This window comes from Rhinatrema bivittatum, chromosome 13, assembly GCF_901001135.1.
Source record: "Rhinatrema bivittatum chromosome 13, aRhiBiv1.1, whole genome shotgun sequence".
NCBI classification, from domain to species: Eukaryota; Metazoa; Chordata; class Amphibia; order Gymnophiona; family Rhinatrematidae; genus Rhinatrema; species Rhinatrema bivittatum.
Window position 1 is genome coordinate 17556388 of NC_042627.1, and position 18071 is coordinate 17574458.

General features: G+C 43.2%; 2 protein-coding genes across 5 annotated transcripts in view; one reads left to right on the forward strand and one right to left on the reverse strand.

Moving 5' to 3' along the window:
- EDC3 (enhancer of mRNA decapping 3) overlaps nucleotides 1-9898 on the forward strand; it is a 93140-nt gene extending 83242 nt beyond the window's left edge. For both annotated transcript variants that reach the window (XM_029574484.1, XM_029574485.1), the window contains exon 7: nucleotides 1387-9898. In XM_029574484.1, the coding sequence (XP_029430344.1) occupies nucleotides 1387-1721 (335 nt within the window). In that variant the 3' untranslated portion in view covers nucleotides 1722-9898. The remainder of the gene's footprint in view (nucleotides 1-1386) is intronic.
- A 3522-nt stretch (nucleotides 9899-13420) lies between these two features.
- CLK3 (CDC like kinase 3) overlaps nucleotides 13421-18071 on the reverse strand; it is a 61192-nt gene continuing 56541 nt past the window's right edge. For all 3 annotated transcript variants that reach the window (XM_029574488.1, XM_029574489.1, XM_029574487.1), the window contains one exon: nucleotides 13421-13908. In XM_029574488.1, the coding sequence (XP_029430348.1) occupies nucleotides 13723-13908 (186 nt within the window). In that variant the 3' untranslated portion in view covers nucleotides 13421-13722. The remainder of the gene's footprint in view (nucleotides 13909-18071) is intronic.

Sequence of the window (18071 nt, forward strand, 5' to 3'; positions counted from 1 at the left end):
TTGCTGAACTGATTTTTTTATATGGTGATATTGGTTTTAATTAATGTAATCTGCTTAGAACAACTGGTGTTTAATGAGATGGAATAAACATTTATAAATAATAAAAAAAAACAAAACATACTAAAGATATAACATTTATAACCTTAGCAACATATTGGCTAAAATGTTTTAGTGCTTTGCCATAAAGCAGCTATCATAAAAAGTCCTGCAGGTATGCAGAGGCCTCTAGGGAAAAGTCTATAGTCACAAGCAGTATTACTTCCAGATTTGGGGTTAGTTAGTCTGCAGTTATTAAGCAAGCATGTAGAGCCACTGTTTTATGGATTCTAGACTTAGAGTGAGGCAAACTGCCTGATGACCAATGGGAGACACAGAAGGTGAAGAATGTTTATGCTCTTGTCCCATACAGTAAACTCCTCAGTTAATTCAGGTAGGTAAAACCATAAAACAAAAAAAATACCAGAAACTGATCCCTCGAGGAGAGCCATGATCCATGGCACCTCGCAAAAGACTGGCTGCAGTGGCAGGACTAGATGTGAGGAGGCTGAGGGATGCCCAGGTAACAGCAAATGATGGCTCATTATACAGTAGCCTCGGGTAGGTTCTATCTGAGCAGGAGGGAAGATACAGGTAAATAAAATTGTTAAACCCATTAATTAAGCATCATCACTGAGAGCAAATATTTGCTGATTATAAAAGCCTTCCCAAATTTTACAGCTTGTATGCATTATTTTGGAACTGATTATTTTATTCAGTCAATCGATCTCATTTGTGGATCACTTTCCCAAATTCAGCTCAAAGCTCTCCCACCTCTGAGCCCACTGCACATAGAATAAGAGGGCTTGGAATGTTCAGAAAACCAGGGGTCCCGATCGGCTGCTGCTGTTGAAAGGGGGTTTTTTGAGAGGTTATTTTCCAGATCCTTTGTAGGTTGAGAGATGTTTTATTGGACCAGTGTATGCTTTTCTATAACCCACAGAAAATCAGCTTCCATACAGTGCCTGAAGCTAATCCACTTTGAAGTGGCTGAAAGACCGAATATAAATCTAAATAAAGAGATAAAAGCAGACTGACCATGTACCCCCTTGTCATTGTTTACAGCCCTATAATACCAGCACGCAGACACTCTTGTGCTTTTCCGCTGCGCACTGCACAGGTACTAGGTGGGTTCTTGGGCAAACCAGACTATACAGTTTCGTGTTGGAATTCAATATTGTGACATTCTTTCTCCCTCCATTTGTCTGGCTTTATTTTATTACCATGCACTCTAATTGATCCAATAGCGTTGCTCCATTTGTGAGTGTACATGCTCTGTTAGAGCAGACAAAGCCACCCACTTCGTGTCTGAAAGTGGTAGCTAACTGAACTGTGTATTCTTTGTTGCAGATTTGCCCGACTCACCTGTGGACTTAGTAATTAACTGCCTGGACTGCCATGAAAATGCCTTTGTGCGAGACCAGCCCTGGTATAAAGCAGCAGTGGAATGGGCCAGTCGTAACCGAGCACCAGTGCTTAGCATTGACCCACCCATGAATGAACTGCAGCAAGGCATTGATGCCAAATGGTCCTTAGAGCTGGGCTTACCCTTGCCCCTGGGGGAGCGAGCGGGGAGGGTGTATCTGTCTGATATTGGAATCCCTCAGAAAGTCTTTCAGGAAGTGGGAATCAACTACCATTCCCCATTTGGTTGCAAGTTTGTCATTCCATTGCATTCAACTTAGAACCAGAGAAGGCCCAGAGCAAAAGGGTGAGGAGAGCGATCAAGAAGGCAAACTTACAAGACAGTTGCATGACCATGTTATATAAGGAACCAAAGTGCTGCACTTTGAGGCCTTACAGATGTGAAGATCCACTGAGTTATTTCAAACAGAAGAAATTGCACGCTTTAATGTGCAGACAGTGCTGCCCAATGTTTTCCATTGGGTTTTGTTTTTTTTGTGCTGTTTTGTGTAGGAACTGATAAAGCCAGTCCTTCAAATATGAAAGGATGGCTTCCCCTGTCTAGTGTGCTCAGACAGTGGATGCTCTTGGTGGGCGGAGGGCAATGTTTACAGCAGGCGTCCAAAGATAGGACGGGAGGCTCCTGCTGTCCTTTTTATTGAAAGTGGGGGAGAAGCACTTTTCGTTTAGTGATGCTATAGCACAGGTGCCCACTTTTGGTTTGTTTGTTGAGACGTTGACAGGCATGACATGTTGTTTCTCGTCAAATGCCTCCCCTAAAACCAGAGTAAATGGTTCCCTGTACATACCCAGATCAGTCCAGACTCCTGGGTTTTGCCTCCCGTCCAGCAGATAGAGCGAGCGAGAGTTTTACTGACACTGCTACTTAACCACATGTGCCACCTGCAGTTCCTCAGTATTTCTCTGTCTCCAGCAGATGGTAGATGGGTGTAAAACCTGCAATTGCAGTCTGGGCAATCTTTTCCTTTTTGAGCCTTCCTCCTGGGGTTTGTTTTTTTTTTAATCCTAGTGGGTTCTTCCCTGTCTGGTTGAGGCGGACAAGCCGGGGGTTGGTGATCCCTTGTGTGTGCTCGTACTGTGTGCCTGTGGGGTGTAAATCTGGTGGTCCAGATCCCTCCCCTTCAAAGGTCGCTTAGGCTGCTGCAGGCTCCAAATATCCCTTTGTTTCTGAGGCAGTCTTTTTTTTCTTTTTAGACTGTTTGCCTCAGTTTGGGTGCTGAGTAAAGTTTTAAAAACAAAAAAAGAGAAATACAAAAGGCAAGGATCTGAAGGCAGGTGCAGGGCTCTGCTGTGCAGGCGGCTTCCTCCTTGGCTGAAGTAGCTTAATTTTTTTATCTGGCTTTTTTGTTTGGCTTCAGGGCAAGCAGCTTCTATCTGGATACAATGAGTTGCGGCTCGACAGGGTCGTGGCTTAGTCGGCTCGGGCTGTGTGTTGGGTGCTCCGAGGGTTCATCAGCTTGTTCCCTTCCCACGAAGCAGCATCGGAAGTCCCCCACCACTCTTGTTTCGGCTTTGCTCCGGAGCCCTCTCAGAGGTGCTGATCCCTTTCCGAGGAGCGCGGGGACAGCGGACATCTTAGATTCGCTGTCAGCCGTTCCTGCACTGCCGGGGAAGGGGAGGCTCCCCTGTTCTTGGCTCCAGTCCGTTTGATTTCCAGCCGCGATCAGGAGCATTTTGATGAGGAAGATATGCTGCTGAATTCTAGCTCCTTCCCTGCGGGGTATGGGGATTTTAGGCCTTTCTCTACAGATTTTGTGCTGTTGCATGAGGCTTATCTGGCCAGGTAGGAAGCAGCTTATGCAGCTAGGGATTCATGGTCCCGGCTGGCTGAGCTATCTGAGAGGATTACAGTAGGCCCGAAACAGATTGGCTCTGGGAGATAATGCGTTTCTCCAGTGTAGAGGTTGCTGCGTCACCCCTTGGGTTCTGACCCAGGGGAAGATGGGTCCGATGAGTCAGGCGAGGTTCCGGACCCTGATGTTTCCATAGATCCGATGGACCCGGTGGCTGGAAGTGCGGATCAAAATGATGATCCGTTAGTCCCTGTTCCTGAAGGGGATGACCCAAATGTAGTTTCTCTTTTTAGAAGAGAAGAGCTTGATACCTTGCTACCGTTGGCTTTTCAGGCCCTGGGGTTTAAGATCCCCCAGGAGGATCCTTATTTGGCGGGGGAAGATCTGGTCCTGGATGGGATGGGGGTTCTCCCGACAGCCTTCCTGTATCACAAGTCAGTAAAGAAGCTGGTAGAAGCAGAATAGAGATTCCCCGCTTCTGGATTAAAGGTGGGAAGAGCCATGGTGAAGCTTTATCCATTACCGGAGCAGGCGCTGGAACTGTTCCCTAAAATTGATGCTGCGATTTTGGCGGTCACTAAGAGGACGACTATCCCTTTGGTAGGCTCCGTGGCATAAAGGACGTTTAGGATTGCAAGGTGGAGGTACACCTCAAGATGATTTTTGAGGTTTCGACTCTGGGTTTGCGTGCAGCTATTTGTACCAGTTTTATGCAACGTGCTTGTCTGTTGGGTCCAGCAGATGCAAGAAGGCCTGCCCAACTCGGGCGAGGAAGCAGACAGGGCTGAGAGAGTTGAGGCGGCAGTGGCTTACAGAACAGATGCTCTGTATGATTTGGTTCATACCTCCTCTCAGATTATGGCATCTGTGGTTTCCGCCAGAAGGTTGCTTTGGTTGTGTAACTGGGCAGCAGATGTCTCCTCCAAGGCGCAACTAGGTTCACTGCCTTTCAAGGATTGATTCTTATTTAGTGAGGACCTTGAGCAGTTGATAAAGGAGATAATAAGGTCCTTAGGTTGCCGGAGGATAAGCCTTAAAGCCAAGAGGTTTTTTCAGATGTGTTCCTATTTTCAAGTAGATAAGACTCGTCCTCCAAGAGTGGTGGCTGGGCCTCAAAGCAGTTTCCCCTTTGGGGACAGTCCTGGAATCCATCCTTTTGGGGTGATTCCAGACTTAAGTCTTCGCAATGGTACAAGGCTGGTCCACTCCATCATTCCTGGTATAGGAGGTCGCCTGTTGCGGTTTTACGAGTGGGCCAGAATTACTCAGGACCAGTGAGTTCTCAGTGTGGTAAAGGATGGCTACACTTTAGAATTTGCTTGTCCCATCCGCGATTTGTTTTTTGTTTCTAGTTTCCCGATGCGGTTCCTTGGGCAAACAAGTAGCGGTTTGAGAGATGCTGGACCAGCTGCGCTGCCTAGAAGCAGTGATTCTAGTTCCCCGCGAAGAGGTTCACAGGGGAAGATATTCCATTTACTTTGTGCATCTGAAGAAGGAAGGGACTTTCCTGACAGATTTTAGATTTAAAGAAAGTAAATGGAGCTCTAAAATTTCTGTGTTTTCGGATGGAAGGTCAGTGATTGCAGCAGTTCACAAGGAAGAGTTTCTGGCATCTCTGAATCTTACAGAGGCCTATCTGCACATCCCCATTCTCGCAGCATTTTCTGCGATTCATGATTCTGGGGCAACATTTTCAATTTCAAGTCCAAGGTGATGGTGGTGGTGGCAGCAGCGCTCCGGAAAGAAGGAATTTTGGTGCATCCGTATCTGGACGACTGGCTTATCAGGGCAAAGTCGGAGGTTCCTTGTCACTAGTCTGTTCAAAAGGTTCTTCACATCCTCCAGCCACTAGGTTGGGTAGTGAATGTGGTGAAGAGTCACCTGTTACCGAAGCAGTCCCTGGAGTTTCTGGGGACTTGGTTCAACATTCTAGTTGGCAAAGTGTGCCTCTCAGAGGAGCGTGTTCTGAAGCTGCAGGGGCAGATTCAGCAGTTGTTGCAGGTGCCCAAAGTATGGGATTAGTTGCAAGTTTTGGGCTCTATGGCTTCAACTCTGGAGTTAGTGCTGTGGACCTTTGCTCACATGAGACCATTGCAGAGGGCACTTTTGGCTCGATGGAATCCGGTTTTGGAGGAGTTTCAGCTCCCATTGCCACTCAAGGACGTCGCACAGGAGAGCCTTTCTTGGTGGCTTCTAACTTCCAATCTCATTCAGGGTGTGTACCTCGAAGTTCTGGATTGAGTGGTAATTACTACCGTTGAAAGTCTCTCTGGTTGGGAAGCAGTGTGTCAACACCAGTTAGCTCAGAGTGGCTGGTTTGTGAAAGAGTCTGCGTGGTCTATCAACAGGCTAGAGACCAGAGCGGTTCACTTAGCCTTGCAGGAATTTGCACCATTGGTGAGAGGCCGGTCGGTGGGGTTCTCTTGGACAATGCAATGATGTGGCTTTTATCAATCGTCGGGGCAGAACCAAAAGTCAAGCATTAGCTGGGAAGCATAAGAGTTAATTCTTTGGGCAGAGCAGCACCTGGAGTGGATAGCAGCATCCCACATAGCCAGGGTCGAAAATGTTCAAGCGGATACTTGAGTGGGATGGTGCTGGATCCAGGCGAGCGGGAATCGTCGGAGTCCACAATGCAGCTGATTTGCGAGTGGTGGGGCTCTCCCCCTATGAACTTAATGGCGACTCATCTGAATGCAAAGGCCTTTCGCTTTTTCAGTCTGAGGCGAGAGCATGAGGTCGAGGGCATCGATACTCTGGTTCTGCATTGGCCATGGGGGTCCTACTTTCTTTCCTCCCTGGCCACTCATGGGCAAAGTGTTGCGTTGCATAGAAAAGCATCAGGAAGAAGTGGTTTGGTGGCTCCAGAATGGCTGTGGCATCCATTGTTCGTGGATCTGGTCAACTTGGCTGTGGACGGGCCAATTCGGTTTTGTCATCTGAAGGGTCTTCTGTGTCAGGGACCCATGTTTTCCGACCAGACTGCTCACTTTTGTCTAGCAGCATGGCTTTTGAGAGGTGGTATTTGAGACATAGAGGTTATCCAGAGGCGGTCATTACTATGTTGTTGCAAGTCAGGAGAAGATTTACTAATAATTCCTATGTAAGAGTATGGAAGGTGTTTGATTCCTGGTGCTCTACGAAAGGCATTCATTCTCTCAGGTCTTCAGTCACTGACATTTTGTCCTTCCTGCAAGAAGGATTTGCCAAAGGCTTGTCTCTCCAGCTGTCTTAAAGTTCAAGTGGCAACACTAGGTTATCTTCATGGCAAGATAGATGAGTCCTCTATTTCTGCACACTCAGATGTTATTCAGTTCCTTACAGGGCAAAGAATTTTCATCCTCCGCTTTGGCGTCTTTGTCCATCCTGGAATCTTAATCTTGTCCTCAGGGGTTTATGTGAGGCTCCTTTTGAACCACTCTGGCGAGCGATGCTGAAGGACTTGACACTTAAGGTTGGTTTTCTGGTGCCCATATGTTTGGCTAGGAGAATTTTGGAGTTGCAGACTCTGTTATGGCGTGACCCATTTCTTCAAATTTTGGATTCAGGGGGTCTTTTTGCCAAAAGTGGTGTCTGCTTTTCACAGCAATCAGACAGTGGAGCTTCCAGCCTTTCCTACAGTGGACATGTGTGCGCCTCATGCAAGGGAGCTCAAGTTGTTAGATGTAAGAAGAGATTTGCTGAGGTATCTCAAAGTGATGAATGACTTCAGGTCAGACCACCTTTTTGTTCTATGGAGTGGCCCGAAGAGGGGTTTTTAGGCTTCTAAGGCTACTATTGCTCATTGGCTTAAGGAGGCTATTGGTTCCACTTACATTATTTGTGGTCGTCCAGTTCCGGATGGATTGTGTGCTCATTTTAAGTGTTCTCAAGCGGCCTCGTGGACAGAGGCTCAACTTGTTTTTCCACAGGAGATTTGCAGAGCAGCGACTTGGAAATCACTACATACTCTTGCTAGTCACTATCGTCTGGATGTGGGAGATAAGGGCTCCCCAACTTTTGGCGAAAGTGTTCTGTGAGCGGGACTCTTCAGGTCCCACTCTGAGTAGGGAGCTTTGGTACATCCCAGGTGGCTGGACTGATCTGGGTACATACAGGGAAAGGACAATTGGTTCTTACCTGCTAATTTTCGTTCCTGTAGTACCACAGATCAGTCCAGAACCCGCTCATTCTGTTTTTTTTTATAGCAGACTATATTTTCATAGTTTAAGTTTAGAAAGTTTGGATATTTTTGACATTTTGGGTATAGAATAATACTGAGGGAACTGCAGGTGGCACATGTGGTTAAGTAGCAGTGTCAGTAAAACTTTCTCTGTCTCCATCTGCTGGAAGGGAGGCAAAATCCAGGAGTCTAAAGTGATCTGTGGTACTACAGGAACAAAAATTAGCAGGTGAGAACTAATTTTCCTTTTCATATTAGTTTACTGTTTTATAGTTTTGATTAAAAAAAAAAAAAGTCTTGTGGATGTTATGTAACCCTTATCTGTCCCCCTGATGTACATTACTTTGCTGGAGATCACAAGAGCTTCAGGTGGTCTATTAAGAAACCAGTTAATGGAAAGATCTTGCTAATTGAGTAAAAGAGTAGCCGACGGCCATGCACTGCAATCCTCCATTTTAAGCTATTGCTTGCTACTCGGAGCTTTGACTTGGGTTTTACTTGCTTGTGATCCTTCCTGGCATGTGCTGTTCATTCAGAGCTGTGAATTACCACTTTTCTTGTAAAGCATTCTCAGCAGTTGCTTGTTTTCTATGCAGAATTAAGGGTTGCTCACTAAAGACTGCTAGCTGGCATTCATTTGCTATTAATTATGTTCTGTTTGCTGAGTGACAGACAAGTAGCGTTGAGAAAAGGAAATTATTCTGCTATACAAATGCTTGCACTGAAAAGAGATCTTTGGAAAGTAAGTGTGCTTAATGTTAATTCAGAGATGTTTAGACAGTCCATTAAAACCCGTGACCAGGGCGATAAGCCAATGAGTTACTGTAGGGTAGAATGGTTTCATGCTCTTGTGGGGGGCATGGTTGTGTGTGGTCCTCATCTGCAGCAGTATTGTCTTATTACCCATAGATTTCATATTCTTTTAGCTTTCTTTTCTCTGTATTATTTGGCACTTGGCTCCAGCTATACAGTATTTATCTCTTTTGAGAACACCTTTCTCCATCTATTACTTACAAAGTAGGTTTTGTGACTGGGTTTCAGGATAGCATAAAACCTGAAATTTTCATGCTTCTAGTGAAATTTAGCAGGCAGTGACCAGACATATGCCCGGTTGCTGCTCTTCCCCGGTAAAATCATCATCAGCCTGCAGTATGGGATCCATGGGTAGAAATTCTGTACATTTATGTGTAGTATGGCTGCTGGGTTAGTTCACTTAAATGTATAGAAATAAAGGCTGGCAAGCTTTTTTTTATTGGACTAACAATACATTTGTGATTAGCTTTTGAGAGCTAGCTAGTTGCAGATGTTTTGAATTAATCCAATAAAAAGTTATTACCTACAATTTGTGTGACCTTTCACTTCTGGGAATCTTTGACATGAATACAAGTTAAAGGGATAGTTTTAGGTTTGTTTTCTGAAACCTTAAGTTGCAAGCCTGGCTGAGAGGAAGCCCCAGTTTAATGCCTGCAAATCTGAAGAGAGAACTAAATCTCTGAGTTTGGACATACTGTTTACAATTTATAAATCATGGTATGGGGGCCAGGCAATTGGGGGGTGTGATGCCTCTTGTACCTTAAGTCTAAGACCCTCATGCTGTAAGAGGGCTTATCATTTAGTTGAATTATAGCAGAAGTATTAAAAAAAAAATAATCATCTGCTTGCAAATAAGATTTTGGTGATTATAAGGAGAAAAGGGGGTTTCTGTTTGCATGCTTACATGGTTTTTCTAGAGTACTGCTGTCACCATGAGTGCCTCTCTTGTATGAAAAGGGTATATAACTCTCAGCTTCACAATCCTTGAGCCTTAAGAGTGCACAAAGAGACCCTTGACAATGCTGGATGCATGCTGCAGTGGTACAATCAAATAGTTTAGGGTGAGTTTCTTTCCTGTACTGGCAACTTTGGATTTGGCCTGAGCCTTCGATAACTGCTCTGAAGTAATGCCCCACTGTCCTTGATGACAACTGGTTCCTTGCTTAGTGCCACCAGTTCATTGTAGTGGTACCTGCAATCTAATACGAGTAGTAGGACAAATGCTTTCTTGTATGGGATGGGTGAAATAACTGCAAACTTAATTCTGCTGGTTATCAGACTCACAGCAGATGTCTTAGGTACCATTAGACATGTTCCTTGCTACATCTCTTAAGTTGGCATAAAGTACCTACTGAATTTACTTGTGATATTAATTTTTTTTTAAAGATATAAAAAATTGACATGAGGAAGAACAGTACTGCGATGCTCTGATTTGCTGCTACTCTGTGAGGCAGCAGTAAATTGAAATAAGCTGGGATGATCTGATTAGCTGAATTTCTCTCCTTACCACTATTACCTGCTTTACAACAAAGCCCCTGGCTGCTGTCACTCTTCAAAGAGGCTGATAAATGACTTGTCTGAATTGTGCTGCATTCAGGAGCCACATGTCTCTTCTGTTACCAAGATGCCGTAAAAGATAGTGTTAAGAAAATAAAATTAATAGGCAGTACCTCTTTCTGATCTGTAACCTCAAAGGAATTTCTTCTTTCCTGTGTGCAGGTATTGGTGCGGGTCATTCTAGAGTTTCCCTGGAGTAAATGTGAGCCTTGACCATAGTTTTAGAAAAGCTCTCCTTAGGTGTTCAGTGAATTGCTCTTGAAAAGATCAAGGTAACAGTCATGATCTGGAATACATTGCCAGAAGTTTCCTACCTGGCGTGCTCTGTTAGAACAGCAGCAGAAGTACACCACTTGTCTCTATTGCAGCTTCAGCCTACCCATAGTAAAATCAAATAAAGTGGAGAACAGCAACTGGAGCCAGAGTACAGAACAGGAGTCTGATTGTAAAACACACACCAAAGCACAACTCCAAGGGCTCCACTGCTCTCACCTCAAGGCAGATTGGAATAACGTTACTCTCTCAGGTCAGAGGAGGTGGCCCTGGTGCACAGTCAACTATGCCAGAACAACAAACGTAGGGACCTTTTGGTTGCAGTTTTTATTTTATTCTTCCTGGGAATGGCAGTTATAACCAGAAAATCAGTGGGGAAAATGACTGTTATAACAAAGAGGAGATAAATGAGTGGAAAAGTTTTTTTTGTTTTTTAATAGCCTTGAAATTCTTAGGAAAAATAAAATAAAAATGAAGGCCCCCTACATAAACTTTATATTCAGGGTCTCATGAAATAAAATGTCTTTATTCAAAACAGAATCCAGACTGGCTGCCCTGTTTAGGCTGTGGGCCAGCAGCATCTGATCTGGAAGTATCTGGGCAGAAACAGTGCGATCTCAGGCCTGCTGCTCTGAAAGAAATAGCAAATGAGGCTTGTAAGCAGCAACTGGTCCATGCATGTGCTTACAGTAAGAAGAGATGGGTCTTTCATAACTGACATGTAGGAGAGCTAATAGCATCATGAACTACCCCTTTTCCACAGTCTGTTTTCCAGAATAAACAACTCTACTTTGCCCTACCACCTTTTTGATGCACGAGGATATACTCATGGGTTCTTCATGTGCAATTCTGGAATGTCTTTAGAACGGCGTGGAAGTCTGTTTAGTCTACAGAGGTAGTATTCCTATTCTCTCTTCTATAGTGGTTTATTTTTTTTAGAGCAGGCATGCTGTATGAGTTCCTTCTCCCTGCAATACCACTAGGTTCTCCTGCCATCAGATACACAGCAAATGTCATCATAACTATGATCACCAAGTTTGATGATATGCAAGGAAAAGAGGCCATGAGAAATGATGGGACAGGCTTACCTAAGACACACAGCTGGAGAAAGCTATTAGGCTGTAGGGTCCTTTCTAGTCACTGAAAAGTACAGGACAGTGATAGAACTTGCACACATCTCCATAAAGAAATTAATACATCCATGCATCTTTTCATCTCTTGTGTTGGCAGCTCATGGATTTTTTTTTTTTTTTTAAATGTTATAGTCGTCATACAAACAGCTTTAACAGACCTACTGAAACCACATGATTGTTCCATCTCAAAGAGCTCATTGCAATCCAGTTCAAAAGCCAGGAGGACATTTTACCATCAAGGTCTCCTCGCTAACCATAAAACTCAATTTTTATCGGCACTTTCAGCTTGCTACCATGGGTGAACTTTAGTGTAATGTTATTTAAACCAAGCAGCCCATAGTTCTTTTGAGAGATCCGTGCCACCACTTTCTCTCTGACGCTCCTGTACAGGAGCTGCTCTGAGCATCCTGTGCGAGAACGTGAACAGCAGACACTTTCTGTCGAGCGGTAGCAGCTGCTCTTTGTCCTGCACAGTGGTTTAAAGAGGGAAAGGGGTCTCTCTCTCCCCTCCTGTGCCTGCTTCTTTCGTAGCAATACCAGATTTCATTTATAGTGATGCTGGCTGGTGGAAAGAGGGGGAATTTACAGGCTTTGGCTATCTTTAAAATAAAGGCCCCTATGTACAGGGCCTCTCCTCCTTTTGGGGAAATAGGTCATCAAGCATGGATTTAGAAGCCTCTACCCATTAGCGTTATTTGCCCCTGCGCAGTGGGGTGGGATAGGCTATTTCATATGAACCAATTTTTCTTCACTGAGAGGGTTTGTACAGTAGGTATACTATGACTGATGGAGCCATTAAGAAGATGGGAGACAAAACAAAGTCATCTTTACAGTTTGATTTGAAATAAAAAAAATAAAAAAAATCTATGGCCTGTAGTCTTGCAGTATATCAGTTTTATGGCATGAAGAGTCAGATATACTAAAAGGCTTTTCCTCTTTTCTGTCTGTGGAGGAAAAAATACATGTTACATCTGGCTCTAAAAGCTAAGGAAAGTGGGCGATATGTAGTTAGCTAAATATAATTACAAATGCTTGTGTTCCTTTCAAAAATGCTTTTTTTCCCTCCTTGGACCAGAGTTATTCTTGCAGCAAGGATTCACATGTGAAATCCTACTGGACCTGTCTGCTCTTTTGTAATTTATATCACTGACGGATCATGTGCATAATGGTATTGGGGGTGGAGGGAGTTCATTGCTATGAACCATAGCATTTTACCATCCCATCCAGCTCCTTGGCTGCTCTGGAACAGTCCTGTGGGGGAGGACATTTTAAACAGAGTGAAGTAGCTTTCCTCAATGCCCCCACCTGCCTTTGTGTTTGGAAAGATCCTCCAATAGTGACTTCTCTTTGAATACGGATATCTGACAGCATCTGAGAATCAAATCCAGTGCTGCCAAAATAAAGGCATTTTTTGGCTTTGTGTGTTTATTTTTACTGGTGTCTTAACGAGAACAACTCTGTTTTGTGTGCATTCATTCTCAACCTCCAGGTTCGGAGGTGGAGGAGTGGCCTACTGCATGCCCTGCCATTATTCTTTATGGCACTCATCGATTATGTCAAATCCAAGTTACTGCTTATTTCCTTTAACAGTGTTTCTGATTTCTTCAGCAATCACTGGTGAGGCTTTCCAATAATAACTTAATACTAAAGAAAAAAAGTCAGATTTCAATTTTTCTATAGAGGATTTTAAATTCCTGTGCAAGTTAAAAATGACAGATGCTGTCTTGAGACTCCAGTGTAATTAAACTCAGTCTGTTACAGTTCTAAGCGGAATATCCTGCAGTGGGTCTCTAGAATGTTTTAAAGCTTTAGCTAAATTCTTATAGCTGTGAATTTTCCCATTACTAAGTGGGCTAAGGAAACCCAACCTGCCTTTATCCAGTGCAGTTACCTGGACACAGATGTATTAAACATTCTCTCTTGGGAAGTGTATGTGAAGTTTTAAACTTGTAATAAAAACAGATCCAGCAGCTGGTTTTTCCTTCTGCCATCTTAACTTTACATTTTGTAAATGGAAATTTTTGCTTGCAAATTTACAGTAAGTGACACCACAACCATGTTCCAGGATGGTGGAAGACTCTGCCCAACATTAGCCTTTGTCATGTAGTTTCAGTGCAAGGCTGGAGTCTTACAGCCCTTTAGTTATACATATACAATTATTGGTGCCTTTGTTCCTGCTTCAAATTCCATGCAGTGCACACCTGTTCGTACAATAAAACATTTCAGTATATGTAAAACAATAAGAAACACTTTATTTTAAATTGTACAATATATAAATATCCTGTAAGACAAGCTGTGCTCTTTATGAATCCCTTTCCAAAAGGTGGCCATATCTTTCTCTATCCGAGTGCAGTAGTACATCAGGACCACCTCCCATTCAGTAGGGGGTGTACAATTAGGTAGTACCACTCCCTTACTTCGGAGGTTAGACTTGACCAAGTCCATACACTGATACATATAGACAGCTCCTTCCAAATCCTGCCAGTGATAGTACCCAGTGACTTGAAATATCAGTTCCAAAAGGCACCTGTCATCTGCTTAGATCACGACTGGAGCTTCGACTAAATAGCATCCTCTCCTCTGGAGAGAGACCATTGAAAAATGGATGTGTTGCAGCCTCTTGAAGCGTGATCCTCACTGATGGGTCATATTCTAGCATCTTTCTCATCAAGTCGAACAACTGTATGTGCTCTGTTGAGTTGTGAAGCATGTAACTCTAGAAGAGGGGCAAAAAAGTACATTTGTATCACCACGCTAACATAACCAGTAACAATTCATTTAGCCAGAGCATAGGCATTGACCATGTGGCTCAAGCTATAAGGGCAAGAGGAAAAACAATTCTAAGAAACTAACATGAAAAAAATAACCTAATAGCTTACTGTTTTAAGAACTCTGTGATCTAGTCACTTAAAAGGAGTTTGCCTAGTCTTAGTCTAACTGTTCACAGAATATGTAAGAAAAAGAGTGATCCTTTCCAATTTGCCCAGTTATTCCTGTTGACACTACCAACCATACAGTCTGCACCACTATAGGCTGTCCTTCCTTATCCAAGACTGGTTATAATTTTCCTTCTTTATACTCCATCCTTCTGGATAGATAAGCATGTAAGATATCTTATTCAGTTCACACCTAGCTCCATCTCTAACTACAAGACCCCCAACACTAGCATGGCCATTGCCTAAACATTCAGGCTCTATTCTTATGTAGTAATACAACAAATTAATGCATCTGAAGGCAGAGCATGTCAACTTATCCATAAGTAAATGCCAGCAGAGACAGAGCCAAGCCCTATGGGAAGTGTACTTGCAGGAGACAGAGTACAGTAGAGAAGCATGCAGAAAAAAACCCAGAAGGAAGTGAAGCACATTTGGGCAGTGGTATTTACTCCTAGACCACAAACAGGTCAGATTTTCAGGATACCCCTAATGAATGTACTTGACTTGGATTTTATATAATAGAGGCAGTCTGTATGCAAGTCTGATGTATTCAATAGGGATATCTTGAAAACCTAACCTGTTAGCAGCCTTCAAGGACCGAGTGAATACCACTGCCTTAGGGCAACACATTAAGACATTGTCAACAGTGAGGCATACTGGGAGGAGCTGGAGCACAATACAGTATTTTCTATAAGAGGCAGGTGTTAAGGTTAGGGCCAACAGTCAAGCTGCCTCCCCATCTCCCAAACAGGTACTGCTGGTGCTTAATCCTCCTATCCCTCTCCCTTAGCTGCTGATATCTTCATCACCACTAACAGACCTGCTCAGCTCCTCAAAGGTACAATGAGCAGTCACACAGGCACTTAGCTGTTATATCCTTATAGTCCCCTATTATAACATGGCCATGCCTCTTCCACCTATTCTGGAAATGCATCCAAATGGAAGAAAGCAACTTCACAGACTGTAAGCATGGCCCAGCCTGATCCATGGCTACCCAAAGATGGAGGTGAGGAATAGAGGAGAGCATCAGTAAGAAGCGAGGAGGCGCCAGAGAAAAGGAATAGAAATGAAGAATGTGATTTTACTGCCCCCTTACAACTTGGTATCTGGGTCTTGCCTGACTTAAGAAGAAACTCTACAATGCACATTCAGACAGACTTAAGTTTGGATTATGTAATTCAAGGAGACTGGGAGGGGGGAGGAGGAAAACAAGCTTTACAGTGTACACAACACTGCTCATCCCAAATTACAGGAAATACAGCTAGAAAGAGTAGAACATTGCCAATGGCAGGTATCAGGTATGATAGCTAGAATTAAAAAACATATTTAAAAAGAATTAGCTTTCCAATGCCACATAATCAGATACTTAAATTGAAAATAAAAGATTTTTTGCCCTCCCCCCCACAACATACTGTTTTGGCCTCTGCTTTCATAATTTATTGTTCACAATTCCAACTATTCAATATGATATAAATATACACAAATACAACTCAAAAGCATATACAAAATTATCAAATACAACAATCGTTTTCTGGCACCTCTTGAATCCTTTGTTTCTCTTTCCATATTTATTTTAAAAAAAAAAAAACCCCCAAACCAAAGTGATTGTTTAGCTGCTACATCCAATAGTTCGTAGTGGATGACAAATGAAAATATTAAATACAACAAAATATATTAAAACAATACTTAATGGTAAACAAAATAGAAACCTGCCATAAGTTCAGATTTTGTTTTGTTTTGTTATGCTGCTAATTAACCTCAAAAGCTATTTTAAACAAATGTCTTTAAAGCTTTTTAAAATGTTTTACTGCGTGATCTCAGACATAACTGCTCAGGGAGGGAACTCAGTTATTTTTTTTTCCACCTGCTCTCCCATGTAATGTCTCAGTCTCTTTTCTCTGCTTCTTCCATCCATCACTACTTTGCATCTGATTTATTTTTATTCTGCCATTCCAGCCCTCCCTTTCTGGTTTTTTGCTCCCTTCCAGCTTTCAATCTGTCTCATGACAACTCCTCTATCCCTCCCCTCTTCCCACCCTCCTGTTCTTGTCCCTTGGTGCCCTATTTGCCATTCCCTCTCCTTAAATCATTTTTCTCTGTTCCTTTCCACCCCCTTCTCATTACTCCCACTCTGCCCCTCTCCTCCATCCCTTCCCTGCTTCTCCCTCGTGTCTGCCCCACCTACTCTGGGCTCCCCCCTTGTACCCTTCTCCAGGGTTGCCAAGTTTTTCAGCAGCAACAAGCAAGATTGTTCTTTTACAAGACTACTGTAAAAACCAGCCGCAGGGGGATACACTGAAATGCATCAAATCTCCTAGAAAATTTATTTATTTATTTATCAGTTTTTTATACCGACCTTCATAGTAAATAACCATATCGGATCGGTTTACATTTAACAGGGGGTATAACTGAAGGAAACAATTCAGGTTTCTGGAGTTAGGGAGTGTAACAAAAGAAAAGATTATGGGGGGTATTAAAAGAGAAAGGAGAGACTGAGTAGGAGAAGCATTAGAGTTTATTAAACACTTCTAACACCAAAGGCTGTGGCTAGCTGAAGGAAAAGAAGAGTCCATGAATTAGCAGCTTGTCCACGGGAAGTTAACCTTGCTCACTAAGCCTCTTCTAACAGCAGAAAAGTCAAGGCGAGCAGCTGAGGGTATACACACATAGCAAGTCAAACAGCTTAAAAACCACAAACAAAGCCATGATGAAAAGCAGCACTTGGCTCTATAATTTTATACAGATACATCGGAAAATGAAGTAATTTCAAGTGCTGACAGTTCTTCGAGGCTGTGTGACTGTCAAGACCTGTTGTTTTTTTTTTTAATTGCTCTGCTACCCCCAGAAGTTGTTGCCCAGTACTGATGCTCAGTTTGTAGTACCAGCCCCGGTTATTGCATGCATGAAAGTACACAGAAGGAGTGAGGGGGGATAAAGACTTTGCTTCACGATCCTGCCACAAGCAATTGGCTTTCACAAGGGGACTAGAGCAGCCACAAAGACTGTATCTGGATCTCCACTGCACTCCCGAAGGGCATATATCTTTTCAAACTTGTACTTGATCATTCTTGACATGAAAATCTGTCAAAAATTGAAGGTAAAACTCAGTAAAGACTTTACTGCGTTGATAGCTGAAACATCTTCATAAATGAGTATGTGCTGGAGGTTCCCATACATGCATGCTCCCTTGGGAGTCTCTTCCAAAGCTTTAGCAAAGTAGTTGACTCTCCAGGGAGACGAGTGGGTATTAAGAATAGCTAATTATTCCTACTGACTACAAAGAACCCTTTCTCAGTTGACAAGCAAGCATGAATTGGCTATTATGTGTGGGGAGTCCCAAGCTGAGAGCTGACATGCAGAAGCACTTAAAGCCAACCCAAACCCTCCAAATGAAGAGTAGATTACTGCAGAAAACTGATTGCCCTAAGTTACTGTCTTCTTGGAGCATCCTGTAGTGGAACGTTAAGGTGTACAGAGACGACCAAGTAGCTTTTCAAATGTCTTCAATGGAAATGACTATGAGATGAGCCACTGAAGTCACCATGGCTCTCACTTGAGACTTGACTAGAGTCTGTAATCTGTAAAGCAGCCAAGCAAGTAACACTACGGTACACAGTCTGCTAGCTAATTAGACAGAATTTGGTAATTGCCATGTCCAATACACTGGGATCAAAGGACACCAACAATTCAGATGCTTGACTGTGAGGACCCCCCCCCCCCCCCCAAAAAAAAAAACCACAAAACGTGCAAGGGCTCTACCTAAGATATGCCATACTGGGTCAGACCAAGGGTCCATCAAGCCCAGCATCCTGTTTCCAACAGTGGCCAATCCAGGCCATAAGAACCTGGCAAGTACCCAAACATTAAACAGATCTCAAGCTATTATTGCTTCTTTTTTTTTTTTTTTTAATTTATGAATTTTCAAATAAAACAGTTACAAAAA